The sequence below is a fragment of the Cherax quadricarinatus genome, unplaced genomic scaffold (assembly GCF_038502225.1).
Source record: "Cherax quadricarinatus isolate ZL_2023a unplaced genomic scaffold, ASM3850222v1 Contig1264, whole genome shotgun sequence".
In the NCBI taxonomy this organism is placed as follows: Eukaryota; Metazoa; Arthropoda; class Malacostraca; order Decapoda; family Parastacidae; genus Cherax; species Cherax quadricarinatus.
The window spans coordinates 46,859-69,811 of NW_027196290.1; the positions used below are offsets into that span (position 1 = coordinate 46,859).

Sequence of the window (22,953 nt, forward strand, 5' to 3'; positions counted from 1 at the left end):
CTCATCCTTCATAAATCCATCCGCCGACACGTCAACTCCCAAGTATCTGAAAACATTCACTTCTTCCATACTCCTCCTCCCCAATTTGATATCCAATTTTTCTTTATCTAAATCATTTGACACCCTCATCACCTTACTCTTTTCTATGTTCACTTTCAACTTTCTACCTTTACACACATTCCCAAACTCATCCACTAACCTTTGCAATTTTTCTTTAGAATCTCCCATAAGCACAGTATCATCAGCAAAAAGTAACTGTGTCAATTCCCATTTTGAATTTGATTCCCCATAATTTAATCCCACCCCTCTCCCAAACACCCTAGCATTTACTTCCTTTACAACCCCATCTATAAATATATTAAACAACCATGGTGACATTACACATCCCTGTCTAAGACCTACTTTTACCGGGAAGTAGTCTCCCTCTCTTCTACACACCCTAACCTGAGCCTCACTATCCTCATAAAAACTCTTTACAGCATTTAATAACTTACCACCTATTCCATATACTTGCAACATCTGCCACATTGCTCCTCTATCCACTCTATCATATGCCTTTTCTAAATCCATAAATGCAATAAAAACTTCCCTATCTTTATCTAAATACTGTTCACATATATGCTTCAATGTAAACACCTGATCTACACATCCCCTACCCACTCTAAAACCTCCTTGCTCATCCGCAATCCTACATTCTGTCTTACCTCTAATTCTTTCAATTATAACCCTACCGTACACTTTTCCTGGTATACTCAGTAAGCTTATTCCTCTATAATTTTTACAGTCTCTTTTGTCCCCTTTCCCTTTATATAAAGGGACTATACATGCTCTCTGCCAATCCCTAGGTACCTTCCCCTCTTTCATACATTTATTAAACAAAAGTACCAACCACTCCAACACTATATCCCCCCCTGCTTTTAACATTTCTGTCATGATCCCATCAGTTCCAGCTGCTTTACCCCCTTTCATTTTACGTAATGCCTCACGTACCTCCCCCACACTTACATTCTGCTCTTCTTCACTCCTAAAAGATGGTATACCTCCCTGACCAGTGCATGAAATTACTGCCTCTGTTTCTTCCTTAACATTTAAAAGTTCCTCAAAATATTCTCGCCATCTACCCAATACCTCCATCTCCCCATCTACTAACTCCCCTACTCTGTTTTTAACTGACAAATCCATATTTTCCCTAGGCTTTCTTAACTTGTTTAACTCACTCCAAAATTTTTTCTTATTTTCATTAAAATTTCTTGACAGTGCCTCTCCCACTCTATCATCTGCTCTCCTTTTGCACTCTCTCACCACTCTCTTTACCTTTCTTTTACTCTCCATATACTCTGCTCTTCTTATAACACTTCTGCTTTGTAAAAACCTCTCATAAGCTACCTTTTTCTCTTTTATCACACCCTTTACTTCATCATTCCACCAATCACTCCTCTTTCCTCCTGCCCCCACCCTCCTATAACCACAAACTTCTGCCCCACATTCTAATACTGCATTTTTAAAACTATTCCAACCCTCTTCAACCCCCCCACTACTCATCTTTGCACTAGCCCACCTTTCTGCCAATAGTCGCTTATATCTCACCCGAACTTCCTCCTCCCTTAGTTTATACACTTTCACTTCCCTCTTACTTGTTGTTGCCACCTTCCTCTTTTCCCATCTACCTCTTACTCTAACTGTAGCTACAACTAAATAATGATCCGATATATCAGTTGCCCCTCTATAAACATGTACATCCTGGAGCCTACCCATCAACCTTTTATCCACCAATACATAATCTAATAAACTACTTTCATTACGTGCTACATCATACCTTGTATATTTATTTATCCTCTTTTTCATAAAATATGTATTACTTATTACCAAATTTCTTTCTACACATAGCTCAATTAAAGGCTCCCCATTTACATTTACCCCTGGCACCCCAAATTTACCTACTACTCCCTCCATAACATTTTTACCCACTTTAGCATTAAAATCCCCAACCACCATTACTCTCACACTTGATTCAAAACTCCCCACGCATTCACTCAACATTTCCCAAAATCTCTCTCTCTCCTCTACACTTCTCTCTTCTCCAGGTGCATACACGCTTATTATAACCCACTTTTCACATCCAATCTTTATTTTACTCCACATAATCCTTGAATTAATACAGTTAAAAACAGAGTAGGGGAGTTAGTAGATGGGGAGATGGAGGTATTGGGTAGATGGCGAGAATATTTTGAGGAACTTTTAAATGTTAAGGAAGAAACAGAGGCAGTAATTTCATGCACTGGTCAGGGAGGTATACCATCTTTTAATTTATTCCCATAAGGAATAATGTAAATTAGATTAAGTCTGTTTCAGACCCCCAAAAATATACTTACACTTATATAATTGTTCGAGTTGGGAGCAGTACGAAACTTGGGGTACCACTGTACTTTACCTAAATTTTGATAATTGCATATAGTATTTCTACTCTCATTTTTCCCTAAGATCAAGCCCGCTTATAAAAATTCTTGTATTAAATTTAATGAAGATACATTTTTTTTTTTTTTGACTGATATGCCACACAAAGACGCCAAGGCGTTGACCACCTAATTTATAATCTAGTCAATACAAAACTGTCAGTTAAAAACCTTTAAAGGGAATTCTTTGATGATATACCCTTGATCCATGAAATTCAAGCTACCCTCCTTTTCCTTGGATTAAACTTCATTGCCTCCCATTACTCAGGCACTGTATGAGCCCTGTGGGGTTAACACTTCCTTAAGAATACTGTAATAATTCTAATTTAAAAGTAGAACAAAATATCAGACAATAGCAGAGCTTTGATTAATAATGGGTCGAGTGCTTCCAAATGAATAATATATCACTAATCTAAAAAAATATGCTCTCAGAAATAACCTTTTTACAAAAATGTCTGAATATTAGTAATATACATCACAGAAAAACACACACTGTAATTACCAAATTAATTTTTCAGGGAAGCTAAGGGAAAGTGTGTTCCATTTCCTGGTCCACTAAACTTTTGAACTGATCAAAATGCCTGTTATATTGAATTTTGAACCTCGGACATCCCTCATTTACCACTTATACTATATTTAAAAGTGTTTCTGGCTATCCATGTGGTTGTAATTTTCTACTGCTTGTTTTTTTTCTTCCCTTGAAAAGGCTGATTATTTTGAATTAACCCAGTTCTCTGTAATCATTTATGCATGTGTGAAAGATGATTTTTTTTTGTAATAAAACTAAATTATAGTTTTAAGATCAATTTAGTTCATGATGAATGTGCTAAACAGAAATTTACGAGGTATGAAATTGCATAAATCAAACTATTACCCTACACTGTACGAAGCATCTTCTCATTAATAACTTAACGTTACTTCAAGGGATATATTTCAAGTTTATTCATGAATTACTACCCACTTTCTAATCCAGTATGTTGGAAAATAAAATCTGTTTTGTTACATATGGCACTCATTTTATACTTTTGGTGCACCATTTGTTTGTCCATAATAAATGCATTTGTCCATATCACTTGTGCAAGACCAATACACGAGGCTTCAATTATGAAATTGTTCTGGACTACTTTACATAAAGTATGAAAAGCTATATATTCTTACAAAGTGGAACAGTCAAACAATCTTTAAGGTTTAATATACAAGTATTATCTATTGATACTCCAAAACCAATATGTAGATACCTTTAGCATTATCATGAATCATGGAATACCCAAAGAAATAATGAAGCACTAACTCTAAATATCCCACCCACTAAATTCCAACCCCTCACAGCCTGTAATACCTTGAAGCTCACTTCATGAGTGCATGGACCACTGCTTTAGCATCCAATTTGCGGAGATCTGTGTAAGTCTGGCCTGTACCGACAAACACAATTGGTTGCCCAGTGATGTAGGTCATTGAGATGGCAGCTCCAACCTGAAAAAAAGTTATTTCTAAGTAAATGATCTTAAGTGCAGCACCTTCAATCTTTGAAGGAGCATTGGGGATGTTGCAGTCAGAGGGTAATCTGAATTGTTATGTCAGCACACTTCAGCTAAGAGCTACTGAATGAATAATAGTGAATGCATTTCCTTCTATTTGTCACCCTCCCTTGGCAGGAGACAGCCTTTGAGGTAAAAGAAAATATATATGTAAAGGTAGAGGTACAAAGATAGAAATTTGAAAGTGAACATAGATAAGAGTAAGGTGATGAGGGTGTCAAATGATTTAGATAAAGAAAATTTGGATATCACATTGGAGTGAGGAAGTATGGAAGAAGTGAATGTTTTCAGATACCTGGGAGTTGACTTGTCAGTGGATGGGTTTATGAAAGATGAGGTTAACCATAGAATTGATGAAGGAAAAAAGGCTAGTGGTGCCCTGAGGTATCTGTGGAGACAAACAACGTTATCCACGGAGGCAAAGAAAGGAATGTATGAAAGTATAGTGGTACCAACACCCTTATATGGGTGTGAAGCTTGGGTTGAAAATGCTGCAGCAAGGATACGGCTGGAGGCAGTGGAGATGTTCAGATAGTGTAAATATTATGCAGAGAATTCTGAGTATGGAAATTAGAAGAAGGTGTGGAGTTACTAAAAGTATTAGTCAGAGGGCTGAAGAGGGGGTTGTTGAGGTGGTTTGGTCATTTAGAGAATGACTTGGAGAGTGTACAAATCTGTAGGCAAAGGAAGGCGGGGTAGGGGTCATCCTCAAAAAGGGACAGGGTAAAGAAAGTTTTGTGGGTGAGGGGCTTAGACTTCCAGCAAGCATGCCCAAGTGTGTTAGATAGGAGTGAATGGAGACGAATGGTTTTTGGGACACGACGAGCTGTTGGAGTGTGAGCAGGGTAATATTTAGTGAAGGGATTCAGGGAAACAGGTTATTTTTATATAGCCGGATTTGAGTCCTGGAAATGGGAAGTACAATGCCTGCACTTTAAAGGAGGGGTTTAGAACATTGGCAGTTTGGAAGGATATGTTGTGTATCTTTATATGTATATGCTTTTAAACTGTTGTATTCTGATCATCTCTGCAAAAACAGTGATTATGTTTGAGTGAGGTGAAAGTGTTGAATGATGAAAGTATTTTCTTTTTGGGGTCACCCTGCCTCAGTGTGTGACGTGAGACGGCCAACGTGTTGGAAAAAAAAAAATGTGTGTGTAGTGTGACCTAAGTGTAAGCAGAAGTAACAAGATGTACCTGAAACCTTGCATGTGTATGAGACAGAAAAAAGACACCCGCAATCCTACCATCTTGTAGAACAATGACAGGATTCCATTTTACACTCACTTGGCAAGACGGTAGTACCTCCCTGGGCAGTTGCTGTCTACCAACCTACTACCTAGGTCTTGTAATAAATAATATTTTTTAGTAATTTAGGATTAAGAGTACCTTATCATCAATGGTGTCAAACTTGGTCAAAAGAATGCCATCAATGACCTGATGTGACTGGGCAGCGGACTGGTTAGCTAAAGCACGGTTGAATTTTACCAGCTGATCCACAGCCTCGTTGCCAACAAGAGCTTCGCCCACGAAGAGAGTCAAGTCTGGCTCATTCACCATGATCAGCTAAAAAAAGTATACAAACAATGTAGAATACCATGATAAAGCAAGCCTTTATTATAAATGATATGCAGTACATATTTACTATTCAAAAAAATTATGTACATGATTTATCCAAACAATCCTACTCCTATGAACATCATTCTTCAATTCTGTTAGTAGTAAGTAACTGCCATGTTTTTTCATGTAATATGGTAAATCTTTCCCTTAAGGGTGTCCTTATGTTGAATGCCATGTCATCCACTGACCCGTCTCCTGACATGTCCACACTCAAATACCTTAACACATTTACTTCTTCCCAACTCCCTCCTTCCAATCTGATATTCAATCTATCATTGCCTAGACTTTTTTTTGTAACCCTAATCAATTTAACTCTTTTCTACATTCATACTTAATTTCCTTCTTTTACGTAACCTTCCAAATTCGTCCAACACCATTTGTAATTTATCTTCAGAGTCCCCTACTTAAAGGTCCTGTCTTAAGTATGACAAACCTGGATATCAGATCTTACTCCTTTCTTCAATTTTCTTTACATATACAGTACTTCATATTTTTTCACAACTCCCCCCCCCCCCACCCTTTTCTAATGCAGCTTTTATATCATACATTAGGTATGTGTGAAAGTATCAGAATTGGTGGTTATCAGCAAATTTTAATTACAGCCTCTCCTCACTTAACGACAAGAGTTCCATTCCTACGACCACGGCGGTAAACAAATTTGTTGCTAAGCAAGGAGCATACTGTAATGGCGGTGGATTTGTGTCAACCATCTTTGATATTGTTTTAATGTCACCTTTGCACCATTTACAAAATTTCTAGTATATTTTTAAATGTTTATACAGTAGTGTACTGTATATTGTAATGAACAGAATAGAGGAAATCGGCTCTAATTTAGGTATGCATACTGGTCAGAGAGCCCGTCGTAAGTCCGAGTCGTCGGTAAATGAACATGTATGTTGCTAAGTGAGGAGAGGCTGTATATCGATATCAGCTTCAAAGTAAGTACTGTAGTACTGGTATTGGTACCAGTGTTGGCTGGTATCAGTATAGGCATAAAATTGAGTATCAGTATCATCCCATCCATACTGTACATCAATTCATATTACAAATAAAATAATCTTTAACATGCTTTCATTCTCCTCTTTTCTTATCTGCATTCTCTACAAAATGTATGCCTAACTCCACTGAAATAAACTACCATAACTTTTATTTATTATGAGCACACCAATGTTAAATACAAAGTACCTGTTTTAGAAAGCTTACCTTAGCAAGTGCCCTCATGAGGGGCTCATTATCTTGCATACGACCAGCAGTGTCAATGAGCACTACATCAAAGTTGTTCTTACGTGAATATTCAATGGCATGTCGAGCAATTTCAGCAGCATCTTTACCATATCCCTGAAAAAATATACCAGTGAAGCCTATCACAATAAAATCTTGGTAATAATTTTTTTTTACCTCAACAGCTATTTCTTCCCAAGGTAGGGCGACACGAAGAAAAGTATTCATCATTCATTCAACTTATGTCATGCCAGAGGTGTGATGACATTACAATTCAGATTACCCTCCAACTGCACCAGCCCCACCCGTTCCTTCAGAGTGCAGGCACTGTTCTTATCTCTAGAAATAAAGTCCAGCTAACCAGTTTCCCTGAATCCCTTCTTAAAACTTACTTTGTTCACATTCCAACAGCACATCTGTTGAAAACTATTCATCTCTCTTCACTCCTACCCAACACATTCATACAAATCTGCTGAATGCTCAAGCACCTAAAGCACCAAGCCTTTTAACCCCTACCCTCCAACCATTCCAAAGATGGTCCCTAACCCTTCTACCTTCTACCCCAGGTTTATATAATGTTCACATATCTCTCTCCCTTGGTTTTGCCCATGGGGAAGTGGGAAAGAATTCTTCCTCCATAAGTCTATCACATCGTAAGAGGCAAATAAAATGCTGGGAGCAAGGGACTAGTAACCCCTTGTGTATAAATTACTAAATTTTAAAAAGAAAAACTTTAGTTTTTCTTTTTAGGTTACCCTGCCTCAGTGGGATATGACCATTGTATTACATCACTCTTAAACATCACTGCCTTTAGCCTCCTTGCTGAAGTGTTCAAAACTCATGCTTCACACCTGTGTAAGTAATGGTACCACTATGCTAGGTACATATATTCATGAAGAAGCCCTAATCCCAAGGAGACATAGTGACTGAAAATTATGAGGTAATCAGCTGTTTACTACAAAGGAAGAATAGCTACAACTCCTCAATCAAGAGCCCTTTACTAGCTCGAGTGACGAGTGAAAATATTAACAAATTTTGGGCATGATGAAAATTATCTGCTGTACTATTTTTTTCTTCTTTTTCAACGAACCGGCTGTATCCCACTGAAGCAGTGACCTAAAAAGAAAAACGAAAGTTTCTCTTTACAAATTTAGCAATGTATACAGAAAGGGTTACTAGCCCCTTGCCTCTGGCATTTTAGTCGCCTCTTATGACACGCATGGCTTACAGAGCATCTCGTATCTAGCAGATCACCTTTATCCAAGAGTTTCCAAAGCCATTTTATTGGCTTACATAGCATCTCGTATCTAGCAGATCACCTTTATCCAAGAGTTTCCAAAGCCATTTTATTACCAGATTTGTTATCACAATTCCTTATTTTTATCAAAGTATCAATATAGAAAAATTAGTCATAATAAAGGATGGAACCAGAGAAGAGAATTTGAAGTTTTAATGTTTGTATGAAGTTTCCTTTTGCCTTCTTACATTGCTCTTTGTAATAATAAGATTTTGTCAACTGTTTATGAATAGTGGTCTCATTAATTAGTACACCAAGTTAAGCTATTGCTTAACTAATACAAACTACCTAGTATGAAACTAATAAATCCTGAGTGTCTTCAGCAAATATGTCATTTTATTTTTACCTGTTCAAACAGCTGTACCATTGTAGATCCTCCATGTTTTTCTGGTGGATGAAGAGCATTTAAATGGTGCATGTGGGTGCGTAACTGCTCAACAGCTCCTGCTCGGAAAGTGTCGCAGGCAGCTATCAGCACACGAAAATTATTTTCAATAAGCCAGAAAGTAATCTGTGGGAGGATAATTATTATAATCAAAACCAAACATTAAACCCATAAGGTCATACAGTATGAAATAAAACTCAAAACATATATATATATACTATATAATTTAGGATTCTTAACTAGTAGTTAAAACACCAACCACAGCATTTAACTACTTTACTACCTTTAGTTGCATCTCTTCAAAATTTACTTAAAGCTCCATTTCTCATGGTTCAGAAATGCTTATGATATTACCTGGCTACAAATTACTAATAAAATATTGTATATGACACCAAGAACTTGCAGCCATTTCCACATATAAACACACTGTAATCATAATACCTTGGCCAAATTAGTTGACTTCCCAACACCATTTACACCACAAAATGCTATGGTATATGGCCGGCCAGATGATTTGGCTTCCACTACATCACGAAGAATGTCCAAACGGCGTTTAGGTGTAAGCAGTTGAACCAGAGCCTCTGTAAGAGTGGATCGCACAGTGCTCGACACCCCCTCGAATGTTCCAATAATCTGACCAAGTACATATAAGCAATTAATACACAGATGGCAAGATAAATAACAAAAAAATAATGTAGTAAATAGAATTTTTTTTTTGTAGTATTAATTTTAGCCCTATGCATACCAAGGTGTCTTATAAATTTCATGCTGTTACATACCTGTGCAACCCTATTTTTTAATAGATCATTTTTTTTTTATCATCACACTAGCCGATTCCCACCAAGGCAGGGTGGCCCGAAAAAGAAAAACTTTCACCATCATTCACTCCATCACTGTCTTGCCAGAAGGGTGCTTTACACTACAGTTTTTAAACTGCAACATTAACACCCCTCCTTCAGAGTGCAGGCACTGTACTTCCCATCTCCAGGACTCAAGTCCGGCCTGCCGGTTTCCCTGAACCCCTCCATAAATGTTACTTTGCTCACACTCCAACAGCATGTCAAGTATTAAAAACCATATGTCTCCATTCACTCCTATCAAACACGCTCACGCATGCCTGCAAGTCCAAGCCCCTCGCACACAAAACCTCCTTTACCCCCTCCCTCCAACCTTTCCTAGGCCGACCCCTACCCTGCCTTCCTTCCACTACAGACTGATACACTCTTGAAGTCACTCTGTTTCGCTCCATTCTCTCTACATGTCCGAACCACCTCAACAACCCTTCCTCAGCCCTCTGGACAACAGTTTTGGTAATCCCGCACCTCCTCCTAACTTCCAAACTACAAATTCTCTGCATTATATTCACACCACACATTGCCCTCAGACATGACATCTCCACTGCCTCCAGCCTTCTCCTCGCTGCAACATTCATCACCCATGCTTCACACCCATATAAGAGCGTTGGTAAAACTATACTCTCATACATTCCCCTCTTTGCCTCCAAGGACAAAGTTCTTTGTCTCCACAGACTCCTAAGTGCACCACTCACCCTTTTCCCCTCGTCAATTCTATGATTCACCTCATCTTTCATAGACCCATTCGCTGACACGTCCACTCCCAAATATCTGAATACATTCACCTCCTCCATACTCTCTCCCTCCAATCTGATATCCAATCTTTCATCACCTAATCTTTTTTGTTATCCTCATAACCTTACTCTTTCCTGTATTCACCTTTAATTTTCTTCTTTTGCACACCCTACCAAATTCATCCACTAATCTCTGCAACTTCTCTTCATTATTATTATAATCAAAAAGAAGCGCTAAGCCACAAGGGCTATACAGCGCTGCAGGGTAGGGAAGGAAGCAAGGGAATTGGATGGCAGGAGGGAGGGGGGATGATCAGCAGGTTACAGAAAACAGTGGGGCAGGGGATAGTACGGGGGTAGAGGGTAGCAAGAGATACAAGTAGAAAGGGCTGAAAGTATCAGAATTTGTGAAGTAAGTCAGTCGTTGTCAAAAAGTCAATAAGAGAGTCCGGATGAAAGGTGGGTCCATCAGCGAGAAGGGAAGGTAAAGAGAGAGCAGCGGGGCGAAGACGACGACAGAGGTAAATTCTGCGTGCTCGTTGATAAAGTGGGCAGTCCAACAGAATGTGGCTGACTGATAATGGAGCTTGGCAATTCTCACAGAGAGGAGCAAGACGCCTCTCCATGAGATATCCATGAGTAAGACGAGTATGGCCAATGCGAAGACGGGAGAGAGTAGTCTCCCAACCTCGACACTGGTGATAAGAAGACGGCCAGTAACCTATACTCGGTTTAATAGACTGAAGTTTGTTGCCGAGCATAGTAGACCAACGTTGTTGCCAACGGGTGTGAAGGTGGGAAGATATTACAGCAAAATAGTCCGTACATGGAATACCTCTGTAAGAAACTGGTAGGTCATGTACTGCTGACCGCGCAGCAGTGTCTGCCTGTTCATTGCCCTGTACGTCAACATGACCAGGGACCCAACAAAAAACAATATCTTTATGCTTGGTAAAGATGCGGCGTAGCCAAAGTTGGATACGGAGGACTAAGGGGTGAGGTGTATCAAATTTTTGTATAGCCTGTAAAGCACTAAGGGAGTCTGAGACAACCACAAATGATGACACAGGCATAGATGCAATACGGATAAGTGCTGTAAGGATGGCATATAATTCAGCAGTAAAAATACTAGCTGAAGATAGTAAATGCCCTTGTACGACGCTGTCCGGAAACACTGCTGCGAATCCTACGCCGTCAGAAGACTTAGAGCCATCTGTGTACACAGCAATGGCATGAGAATGAGAGTGAAAGTGGTCAAGAAAAAGAGAGCGGGAAGCGACCGTAGACAGTTGGGCTTTCGAGCAAGGGAGGGAGAAAGAACAGACTCGAACAGCTGGGACCTCCCAGGGGGGTAGGGAAAAGTGAGATGCTACATGTACATAGAAAGGTGGTAGTTGAAGAGAAGACAAGAGCGAATGAAGGCGAAGAGAGAAGGGACGGAGTAAGCAGGGGCGGCGAACAAATAAAGAATGTCTACTAATATCAGTGACCATTCTATAAATGGAAGGATTGCGGAGATCATGAGAGCGTACATAGTAGCGCAGGCAATGGGCATCACGGCGATCGGATAAGGATGGAACGTTCGCTTCTGCATAGAGGCTTTCGACAGGGGAAGAGCGAAAAGCACCAAGGCATAAACGTAATCCTTGGTGATGAATGGGGTTAAGGCTAGAGAGAGTAGCAGGAGATGCCGCTGAATAGATCTGGTCACCATAATCAAGTTTCGATAAAATAAGGGTGGAATGTAGGTGAAGGAGGGTTCGACGATCAGCTCCCCACGAAAGATGAGCAAGGGTTTTAAGAAGGTTCAGCCGGCTGTGACAAGTTGCCTTCAGAGAGGTAATGTGAGGTTTCCAGGATAACCTACGATCAAAGAGGAGGCCCAGAAACTTGACTGTATCACGTTCAGGGATACGTGAGCCATAGAGGTACAAAGGATGATCAGAGATGACAGAGCGTCTAGTGAAAGTGATTTGGTGGGTTTTAGTGCTGGAAAATTTAAACCCATGTGTGGTGGCCCAATTGGAAACACGGTCGACTGCATGCTGGAGAGAAACTGTAAGGAGGTGACAGTCAGCGCCTGCACAGGCAATAGCAAAGTCATCAACATAGAGTGATGACCAAATATTTGATGGAAGACTAGAGGCCAAATCATTAATAGCAAGGAGAAAAAGTGTTGTGCTCAGAACACATCCCTGGGGGACACCTTCAGCTTGGACAAAGTCCGGGGAGAGCACATTATTAACCCGAACACGGAAATGCCTGTCAGTTAAAAAGTTCTTAAGGAAGGATGGTAGATTGCCTCGAAGGCCTAAGGAGTGGGCTTGGGCTAAAATATTATACCTCCAAGTTGTGTCATATGCCTTCTCAAGGTCAAAAAATATGGCAATAACTGAGTGGTTATTCGCAAAGGCATTACGAACATACGTATCCAAGCGCAGTAAGGGGTCTATGGTAGAACGTCCCTTACGAAAGCCATATTGACGAGTGGAGAGACTGTTGTGTGTCTCTAAATACCACACTAAACGTCTATTTACTAGACGTTCCATTACTTTGCAAACTGCACTGGTAAGAGCAATGGGACGATAGTGGGAGGTTTCATGTCCCGTAGTGCCTGGTTTGCGGAAAGGGAGAACAATGGCGGATTTCCACAGCTGTGGAAGAACTCCTTGTGACCAAATAAGATTGTAAAGGCGTAATAGGACTGCAAGGGCTGACTGATGTAAATGTTGTAGCATACGAATATGAATGTCGTCGGGCCCAGCTGCCGATGATCGACAAGCTGAGAGTGTTGCCTCCAGTTCTTGAAGTGTAAAAGGCACATTATACTGTTCTTCTCTGAGAGAAGAAAAGTCCAAGGGTGCTAACTCTCTGGCAGACTTTGAGGAAAGAAATGAGGGGCATAGATGGAGTCCCTGAGAAATACGGACCAGATGATTGCCAATTTCATTGGCAACATCTAGTGGGTTTGCTATATCAACACCGGCAACCCGCAGAACAGGAGCCGGGTCAGGAGAATATTTACCACTCAGTTTTCGTACTTTTTTCCAGACTGCACTCATAGAGGAAGCAGAGGTGATGGTGGAGACATAATCTCGCCAGCAAGTGCGTTTAGCGTCACGGATGACACGGCGAGCGATCGCACGCTTCTGTTTAAAATCAAGGAGTCGCTCTGTGGTTCTATTGTACCGGTACCTGCCCCATGCAGCGCGTTTCAAACGTACTGCACGAGCACAAGCAGGAGACCACCAAGGCACGCATTTCTGAGAATGCCTGCCCGAAGTTTGGGGTATAGAATGAGAAGCTGCGGTGAAAACGGAGGACGAGAAGAGGTGTAAAAGCTCATCGATGGAGGACGAAGAAGGAACCTCTTTAAAAACAGTCAGGTGTGAGTAAAGGTTCCAATTTGCCCGATTAAATTGCCAGCGTGGGGTGCGAAGAGGTGGCGAATATGAAGGGGAAGTAAGAATGATTGGGAAATGATCACTGTCATGTAAGTCCGGGAGAACAGACCAAGTAAAGTCTAATGCGGCGGAGGAAGAGCAAACTGAGAGATCGATGCAAGAGAGAGTATGAGTCCGAGGATCAAAATGGGTGTGAGTACCTGTATTTAAAACATGGAGGGGGTGGGTGGCAAGAAAAGCCTCTAACTGAATTCCACGGGAATCACAGTGAGACCCTCCCCAGAGGAAATGGTGGGCATTAAAATCACCAAGTAACAGAATCGGTGGCGGTAATGACGAAACAAGGAAGGCAAAATCCGGAATAGATAATGCCCGAGAAGGAGAGAGATATAAAGAACAGAGCGTATACCACCTATGTAAGTGGATACGGGCTGCTGTGTAATGCAGCGAAGTATGAACAAATAGCTGATGGTACGGAATATCAGTGCGGAGAAGAAGGGCACTTTCATTAAAGGTCCCATCAGGAAAAGGATCTGAAGAATACAATAAATTATAGCCTGAGATGTGAGAAATAACAGCAGAGTGTAATTTTGGTTCCTGTAAGCAAACACCAACAGGGGCAAACTGGGAGAGTAACATCTGAAGCTCACCCCGATTACCCCTGAGGCCGCGTATATTCCACTGTAAAAAGGCCATGATTGGCAATGATAAAGATACTTGAAATCCGCAGGTAAGGGTTCCTACGGACTAGAAGGGTTAGAAAAGTCCACATGCGGAGGCAGTGGAAAATGTTCAAGCAGCGAAGGAACGGTGCGCTGTGAAGAAAGGAGTTGCGCAGATGGAGCAGAGGAGAGAGGAAGAGCGGAAGGTGGATCAGTGTCCATTGATGGTTTGGTCTCTGCAATATATTCAGAGATTGCTTCAAGTGTTTCGGAATTCAGAGATGTCGTATGGGAGACAATATTGGGAATGGTAGGGGGAGGATGAGTAAAGATTGGAACTGTATTGGACTGTACCAAGGTAGGGGGGGGCGAAAGGGTGGAGGGAACTGGAGAAGCGTGGCAGGGGACAGAAGAGACAGGAACCTGGGAGGTGGCAGAAGAGGAAGAAACTTGGGAGGGAACAGGGGAGGAAGGTACATTACGAGGAGGAGGGTGAACCTCTGCACTTGTAACTGAGCCAGTGAGAGGGGAAGAACTAGGGACAGAGACAGGGAGGGTAAAATGAGGAGGTGGAAGATGGGTAGGAGGTGTTACCGGACCTTTTTTTGACTTTTGAGAAGTAGAGGGACGATTGGGAAGAGGTGTCATACGAGGTCTCGTCGATACTGAGGCTTGTAAGAGAGAACTCGAAGAAGCGAGATTAGACTGAGGCGTTGAAGTAGGGACGTCTGAGCCGAGGACAGCAAAAGGATTAGATACAGGAGTGATTATGGGAGAGGTAACCACAGAGGTGGGTGTAGAAGATGGGATACCAGAAGTGGGGGGACGTTTTGAAACACGGGAATAAGAAACACGTGGGAGTCTCCCTTGGAGGCGGAGATGAGAAACTGCCATGGCATAAGGGAGACCTTCTGTCTCTTTGAGGTAACGGATTTCCCGCTCGTTTAAATAGACCTGACAACGGCGAGAGTACGAAGGGTGAGCCTCATGACAGTTAAGGCAAGAGGGAGATCGATTGCAAGACGTATTAGAATGGTCATCGGCACCACAGACTGGGCATTCGGCGATAGATCTGCAATATTTCGCTGGATGGCCAAATCGCCAGCAATTTCTACACTGTTGTGGTGTAGGGATCACCTTTCGAACTTGTAACCGATGTCCTGCTATATAAACGGAGGATGGGAGTTCTCGGCTGTCAAAAGTTAAACGAGCCACATTGCTAGGGTATCGTCTCCGCCCACGGGCAGGAAGAACGTAAGTGTCTACCTTGAGGATTGGGAGATCTTGGAGTTCCAGCTGTTCTAGAATGTCGGTGCCACATGTCTGGAAATTTTGTTGAACTATGGTATGGGGCAGAATAACGGTACCACTACAAGAATTGAGGGAATGATGTTTTTCAAGGGTGACAGGAACAGTATCTATATGGGTAAGACGAGAGAGCTCACGAGCCTGGGTAGCATTCTGTACGGTAATGATGCGCGTACCGCTCTTAAGAGCATGAAAAGAAATATCTTTACCAACATGGCGTAGGAGTGCCTTGCCAATACTATGGTCAGAAAGATAGGCAGTAGAGGAAGTTGGCCGTAAAGTGAAGAATTTAGTCCACTGTTCAGTCTGAAACTGAGCGTGGAAAGGTAGTGAAGGACGTGTCGATCGTTTCTGAGAAGAACGAGAAGGTGAAGGTGGAGAAGTATCATCAGCAGGTAATTGTCGTTGACGTTTATGCGTGGGACCAGAGTTGGCCCGACGTGGAACGGGTCGGTGATTTGAAAATTGCCGCACCGTAGAGGGAGAGGCCGGAAGCATAGTCAGAGGAGAGCGAAGGTCTGATAAATCGAAGGAGTCAGTCGAGGCCTCAGTACCTGAAGCGGGTGAGGAAACAGCACCGGCAATAGGTACAGAGGCATGAGGAATGTCTGAAGAGTGGTCCAAAGACGAGGCGGGGTCAGAACGGGGTGCGGTATCAAGAAGGGGCCCGGGGGTACCAGGTTCATGGACTAGGGCTGCCATGGTTAGGTTACTTCTTTCTTTTTGTTTTTAAGAAAAAAAAAGAAAGAAGAAAAGAAAATAAAAATAAAAAAAAGAAAAAAAAAGGGGGGACCGGGGAGGGATAGTTCCTAGGAGGGATGAAAGGGCCAGAAATCTCCCTCCGCGCCCAAGAGGACTCGACACCGCTAGTAGCGCAGATGCAGCATGGAACCCGTGCCATACCCTACCCTTCATGCCAGTAAACCAGCAATCTGGGATAGCAACCTCACATCTGCCGAGCTACCTCGGTGGACAAAAGAGAGGGCGGCCGGATATCCGCCACAAAGCATACCTCCTTCAGCCACCACCCCCGGAATCCGAAAGGTGGCTTCCAGAGCTACACCCGTCGCCCAAAAGACACCCAAAGCTACTCCGGGATACCGGAGAGGGATCGGGACATCCCTAGGCAATCCAGATTCCACGGCAAACTACGCCACCGCCAAGAAACCTCAACGGAATGGGATGGACCCCGGTGTCCTTTCTCCTACCTAGGAACTAGCGCGCCTGTGGGAGAAATCCCAAAGGACAAAAAGAGGAAGGGCAAAAGGGAGGAGTGGGGAGGAGGAGGAGGAAAGGAAAAAGGGGAGGATGGGGAGGATGGGATAGGGGAGGGGAGATTGGGGGGTAATTAGGTTCGGTCTGAGGAAGAAGACCGATAGGTCTAATTCCTCAGACCAAGAGCCTCTTCACCACGCCAAGGAGCCCCCCTTGAAGAGGTACTTCTCTTCAGAATCTCCCAAGAGCACAGTGTCATCAGCAAAGAGCAACTGTGACAACTCCCACTTTATGTGTGATTCTTTATCTTTTAACTCCACGCCTCTTGCCAAGACCCTCGCATTTACTTCTCTTACAATCCCATCTATAAATATATTAAACAACCACGTTGACATCACACATCCTTGTCTAAGGCCTACTTTTACTGGGAAATAATTTCCCTCTTTCCTACATACTCTAACTTGAGCCTCACTATCCTCGTAAAAACTCTTCACTGCTTTCAGTAACCTACCTCCTACACCATACACCTGTAATTTATACATGACCCATCAGCTCTCACTGAAGGTATGAAATGACACCAAATCATCATCATCTTTAATTCAGTTAAAACTATTTTAGCATGGACCAGTAGGCTTGCTGTAGTGCTCCTCAAATTCTTTTCTCTTACTTCTACTAGTAGGCCCACTTTAAAATTTTTATCTACACTATAACCAAAAATTCTGGTTTATCAAAATATTCTGCCGACTCCTTCCAGTACCCATTGTCAGTTAAACACTATCATTCAGAAGAATGATTTCTTTTACTGCCACTCCATTTTTGATCACTGCAGTAGCATCTGTGTATATTACAGTAGTGAGCAGACACCTACTAAAATTATTCTTCCGTGAATTTCACTGTAACTAAGCAGTCATTATAGTAGATGGATATAGATTCAGATGGCATATGGCCAGTAGTGAAGAAAAAACATTTGCAGACAGCCTTTTACTCATTTTTTTTTCACTAGTTGAATAGATGTTTATTTAGTATGACTCTTCCAAACAAATGCTTCATATATGAATCTGTATTCTCCTTGACCTGCCATTTATCTTCTTCCATGTGGCTTAAAGTCATTCAATAAAGTCATTCAAGAATGACCTACCTATGTAATTTTTCTTGTTTTTCTTTCCATAATTTCAGTATAATAATTTTTGTTCCAACTTGATACAACAGCACAACTTACTTTTCCCTCAAGTTTTTTCCCAATTGATTGGCACAATTTATTTGCTATTTCAGCAGCTACATTCTTGCCAATAAGATGGTCCTTCAGCTTTTCAAGGACAGGTTCCACATCAGCTTCTGTCAAGGTCTTGCCTCCCACTAACCCACGGAACATAGAAAACATTCCACCTGCAGAAAAGAGATACTAGCATTACTAATGATGACACTGAACATTATTAGCCAAAAAATACATTTTTCCTGCTTTAAAAAATACACTATTTTACAACTTAAAAATAAGGTACTTTCCATATACTGATTGTTTCCAGTTATCTGTAAGGGCAGTGTTAAGATGTGAAAAACATGACAAAAATTTCCAATTACAATATCCTACAATATTTTTATGAATGCAGATTTCTTTTTTTAATTCCCAACTTCCAAAACTCAACCTAGTTAGCAAATTTCCAATGTACAGCAAAGCCCATGATAAACCCACTATTACTAATTCTGAATTATCTGCTTTATCTTCAAGCTCTTATCTCTTATTGCAATCGAAAACCCTATTCCAACCCTTTCTCTGATACTCCCTAAATATTTCTTTTGTCCACCCTAAATTCATATACCTTCTTATCAATCTTCCATTATCCTTTCTACTTGACCAAAGCATATCAGCCACCCATTTTCAATTCTGTTGTGTTCTTCATACCATCACATTGCCTTCCACTGACTTTATTCTATATTCTTCACATAAAACTAACCATAATTGACCAAGTTATTTCATGTGTCAAACTTCCTCCTCAGTGCAATACTCAAAGCTTCACACTCATACCAAAGTGCAAGAACTACTAAAATTGAGCACATTCCAGACTATTTTCTCGTGACTTTCTTTCAATTATCTATTCTGTGAATTACTGAATTTGAGAGACTCATCCGCTGATACCTTCACTCCGAAATACAGCATCTGAATACATTCACTTCTACCATATTACTTCCTTCCATTCAGACCTCAATTCTTCATTTTACTTATGCTTTTCACCTTGCCCTTTTTCTACAGTTACAGTATGTTCAAACTACTGTACATTTCAAAGTAATACCTACCTCTGACGCTGCTGTTCGAAATCTCTCAATATTCCTGACATCTGCAAACAGCAATAAAAATAATTTGCACCTAAAATTTGATTCAGTGTTGTTTAGGACCACACCTACCTAGAGACCATACCCAAAGCAATGGAACCTGACAAGGTGTTACCATGGATTCTGACAGGAAGCAAAGGTACTGTCTGAACCATTAGCAAAGATCTACATGTCAATGTACAGGTTGTTTGGAAGGTGAGAAACAGATTTTCAGGGACACAACAGATGAGCCACAGAAATGTAATGAACTATTTCTTTAGACAGAGTGGTTGGGAAGTGTAATCATCTCAATGAAGTGGTGAAGGTTGGCTCCATATGTAGTTTTATGAGTAGGTACAATAGGGTAAGAAGCTAGGAGTAATTCTGGCAAGTAGCAAGGTGAGGGGTGGGGCCAGGAACTGAAACAACGCCTTATAATCACATACTGTGTAGGTGAGAACTGTCATTCACTTCTGTTAAAATCCTATCCACAAGTACATTAAAATAAGCATAAAATCACATATCCTCAGCGTAATCAAACTCTTACTGGAAATCTATCTCCTTTCATACACATCCTAGCCTATACCTTATTACACTTGCACAAACTCCTTACAACATTCAGTAACCTACGACATTCAGCAACACCTGCCACAAACTTCATATCACCCCCCATCACATTTTTCCAAATCCATAAATGTAACTACCAGCTTACTTCCTTTCACTAAATATTAACTCATTTTTTTTTTTTCAACAAGTCGGTCGTCTCCCACCGAGGCAGGGTGACCCAAAACAGAAAGAAAATCCCCAAAAAGAAAATACTTTCATCATCATTCAACACTTTCACCACACTCACACATTATCACTGCTTTTGCAGAGGTGCCCAGAATACAACAGTTTAGAAGCATATACGTATAAAGATACACAACATATCCCTCCAAACTGCCAATATCCCAAACTCATAGGTTATTATAAACAGTTGCTCTACACATGCCCTTTCCTTTCTAATTTCCCTCTTATTCTACTGTAACCACTCCTAATACCAATTTTGCCATGCACTATTTAGTATACATAAAAGATTAACTCCCTTAAAAGTTCTTAGTCCCTTTAAGTAACTTACACCTTGTATAAAGCCACAAAGGTTTATAACCATATCTTTCGTACACACAATTCCAACCCACTATCCCCACACACTTTTGTTTTCTCTTAATCATATTTGCCTCTGCTGCTCTTCATAGTTTCAACATTCTTTCTGCCTTACTCACTTCCTTCATATTCACTTCCAGCTCTTCACCCATTATATATACATAATGCCTGAATGTTACAAACAAAATTACTGCATATATTTCATTGTCTACATAACTCTTAAAATACATTTTTTGTTATCTACTTCCTTATTCAGCATATCACTACCACCACCACTCTTGACAGGCTGATCCATTTGCTCGGTTTGTTTTTGCAATCAATTTGTTTCTTCTCAACAAATTTTATTAATGCCTCATTCATTCCTTAATTTCATCCTCTTTATTTTGAACTCTTTCACACTTATTTTTTATTATCACACCGGCCGATTCCCACCAAGGCAGGGTGGCCCGAAAAAGAAAAACTTTCACCATCATTCACTCCATCACTGTCTTGCCAGAAGGGTGCTTTACACTACAGTTTTTAAACTGCAACATTAACACCCCTCCTTCAGAGTGCAGGCACTGTACTTCCCATCTCCAGGACTCAAGTCCGGCCTGCCGGTTTCCCTGAATCCCTTCATAAATGTTACTTTGCTCACACTCCAACAGCACGTCAAGTATTAAAAACCATTTGTCTCCATTCACTCCTATCAAACACGCTCACGCATGCCTGCTGGAAGTCCAAGCCCCTCGCACACAAAACCTCCTTTACCCCCTCCCTCCAACCCTTCCTAGGCCGACCCCTACCCCGCCTTCCTTCCACTACAGACTGATACACTCTTGAAGTCATTCTGTTTCGCTCCATTCTCTCTACATGTCCGAACCACCTCAACAACCCTTCCTCAGCCCTCTGGACAACAGTTTTGGTAATCCCGCACCTCCTCCTAACTTCCAAACTACGAATTCTCTGCATTATATTCACACCACACATTGCCCTCAGACATGACATCTCCACTGCCTCCAGCCTTCTCCTCGCTGCAACATTCATCACCCACGCTTCACACCCATATAAGAGCGTTGGTAAAACTATACTCTCATACATTCCCCTCTTTGCCTCCAAGGACAAAGTTCTTTGTCTCCACAGACTCCTAAGTGCACCACTCACTCTTTTTCCCCTCATCAATTCTATGATTCACCTCATCTTTCATAGACCCATCCGCTGACACGTCCACTCCCAAATATCTGAATACGTTCACCTCCTCCATACACTTATTTTTATTAATTTATATAGTCTGCCTTCCTTGTATTTTTTTTTTTTACACTGTAATAACCTTTCATATACATAACCTTTCATATGAACAGTACATCATAAATACAATTAGTCAGAAAACACTAACCATTATTCAACAAGCCTGTTATATGAATATACACACAACAAACACAAATCTAAATGAAAGAAGAAACCATGTAACAAATAAAATAACATTAATCTGAAATCACCTCTGCTTCTATTCTAAATGAGTCGTTTATCTCTTTCTTTCAACACACAAAGTATCCTGCCGAGGCAGGGTGGCCCAAAAAGAAAAACAAAAGTTTCACTTTAAATTTAGTAATATATACAGGAGAAGGGATTACTAGCCCCTTGCTCCTGACATTTTAGTCGCCTCTTATGACACGCATGGCTGACAGAGGAAAAATTCTGTTCCACTTCCCCATGGAGAAGTATATCTAAATATTTTAATTTAATCCTTCTGTATTGTGCATTTCTCATGGATTATGCATGATAAGTTTGTGTCTTACCTGTAAAGGCATGAATGGAAAAACTATAGTAAGATATGAGGATACCTGGCTACAGGTCCTCGAGTACAAGGTTGGTGTGCTTATTACACAATTCTCCAGGACAAACAAGTCAATGTAATCCTGTAAATACTTACCAGATTTTTTTTCTGTACTTTCCTTTTCTGCTGGAATATCCATACCCCTGAGATTCCCAGCAAGTGTTCCAATCTGTAAATATTTAAAGCACTTAATCATACATTTTTGATACAGGAAAGCATAAATTCATGCTCATCTTTCACGTGTCTTTATTCATTCAAAATGTCAAGACAAAATATAAATGGGATTTGTGCTCTTTTAATCACTGTCATGGGCATAAAGACAACATGCAGAATAAGGTTTTATTGGACCCATTTCATTAGGGTTGAACTTTAGCAAATCAACTTTATTAAATTTAACCCTGGGTAAAACAGTCTTAATAAAAACTTGTTCTGCTTTTATACCTTTACCTGTTATTATGCCTCTACATCTACAATACTTAACATGTCTAGTAAAAACACGATTGCAAACACATCACAGTACAGGTGGGGCTTGAACTCATGGCCCATGAGTTCACGCCCCACCCGTACCGTACTTTATAACTAATTTTTATTTACTATTATTCGCTTGTAATTTTACCCTATATTTTAAGACCTTTGCCATACATATAAACAGAAAAACACTATTTGTAGGAAATTTTACAGTACACTCTCCAAGTGAGAGTAATACAAAAAGTATAATTTCTCAATATTGTCAAGGTTTTATCATGCATTTTTTTTTTGTAAGCTTCCCACAGACAATGCATAAAAGGCAACTTAAAGTCCCAATGAAGTTGTGACTTTAGAATATGAAACTCACTGAACATTAACTTAGGGATGGGGTTTCTGGAATGTTATAAAATACCAACATGCAGTATAATGCAATCCTTTATTGACAACTTCGTCAATACAGGATTATACTGCATTTCTTTCTTTTTCTATTAACTTAGGGCTTTCACAGAGTACAGAACTAAACACACA

The 22,953-nt window shown here is 40.8% G+C and overlaps 1 protein-coding gene across 2 annotated transcripts in view; it reads right to left on the bottom strand.

The window, feature by feature from the left end:
- Window positions 1-2,477: 2,477 nt before the first annotated feature.
- SrpRalpha (signal recognition particle receptor alpha) overlaps window positions 2,478-22,953 on the bottom strand; it is a 37,935-nt gene continuing 17,459 nt past the window's right edge. The window contains exons 8-15 of one of the 2 annotated variants that reach the window (XM_053797036.2): window positions 22,054-22,126; window positions 17,911-18,077; window positions 8,956-9,147; window positions 8,476-8,640; window positions 6,815-6,949; window positions 5,381-5,557; window positions 3,793-3,926; window positions 2,478-2,735 (exon numbers count right to left, since the gene is read on the bottom strand). In XM_053797036.2, the coding sequence (XP_053653011.2) occupies window positions 3,801-3,926; window positions 5,381-5,557; window positions 6,815-6,949; window positions 8,476-8,640; window positions 8,956-9,147; window positions 17,911-18,077; window positions 22,054-22,126 (1,035 nt within the window). In that variant the 3' untranslated portion in view covers window positions 2,478-2,735; window positions 3,793-3,800. Of the gene's footprint in view, window positions 3,927-5,380; window positions 5,558-6,814; window positions 6,950-8,475; window positions 8,641-8,955; window positions 9,148-17,910; window positions 18,078-22,053; window positions 22,127-22,953 lie in introns of both variants that reach the window. The other variant, XM_053797035.2, reaches the window with a different exon arrangement.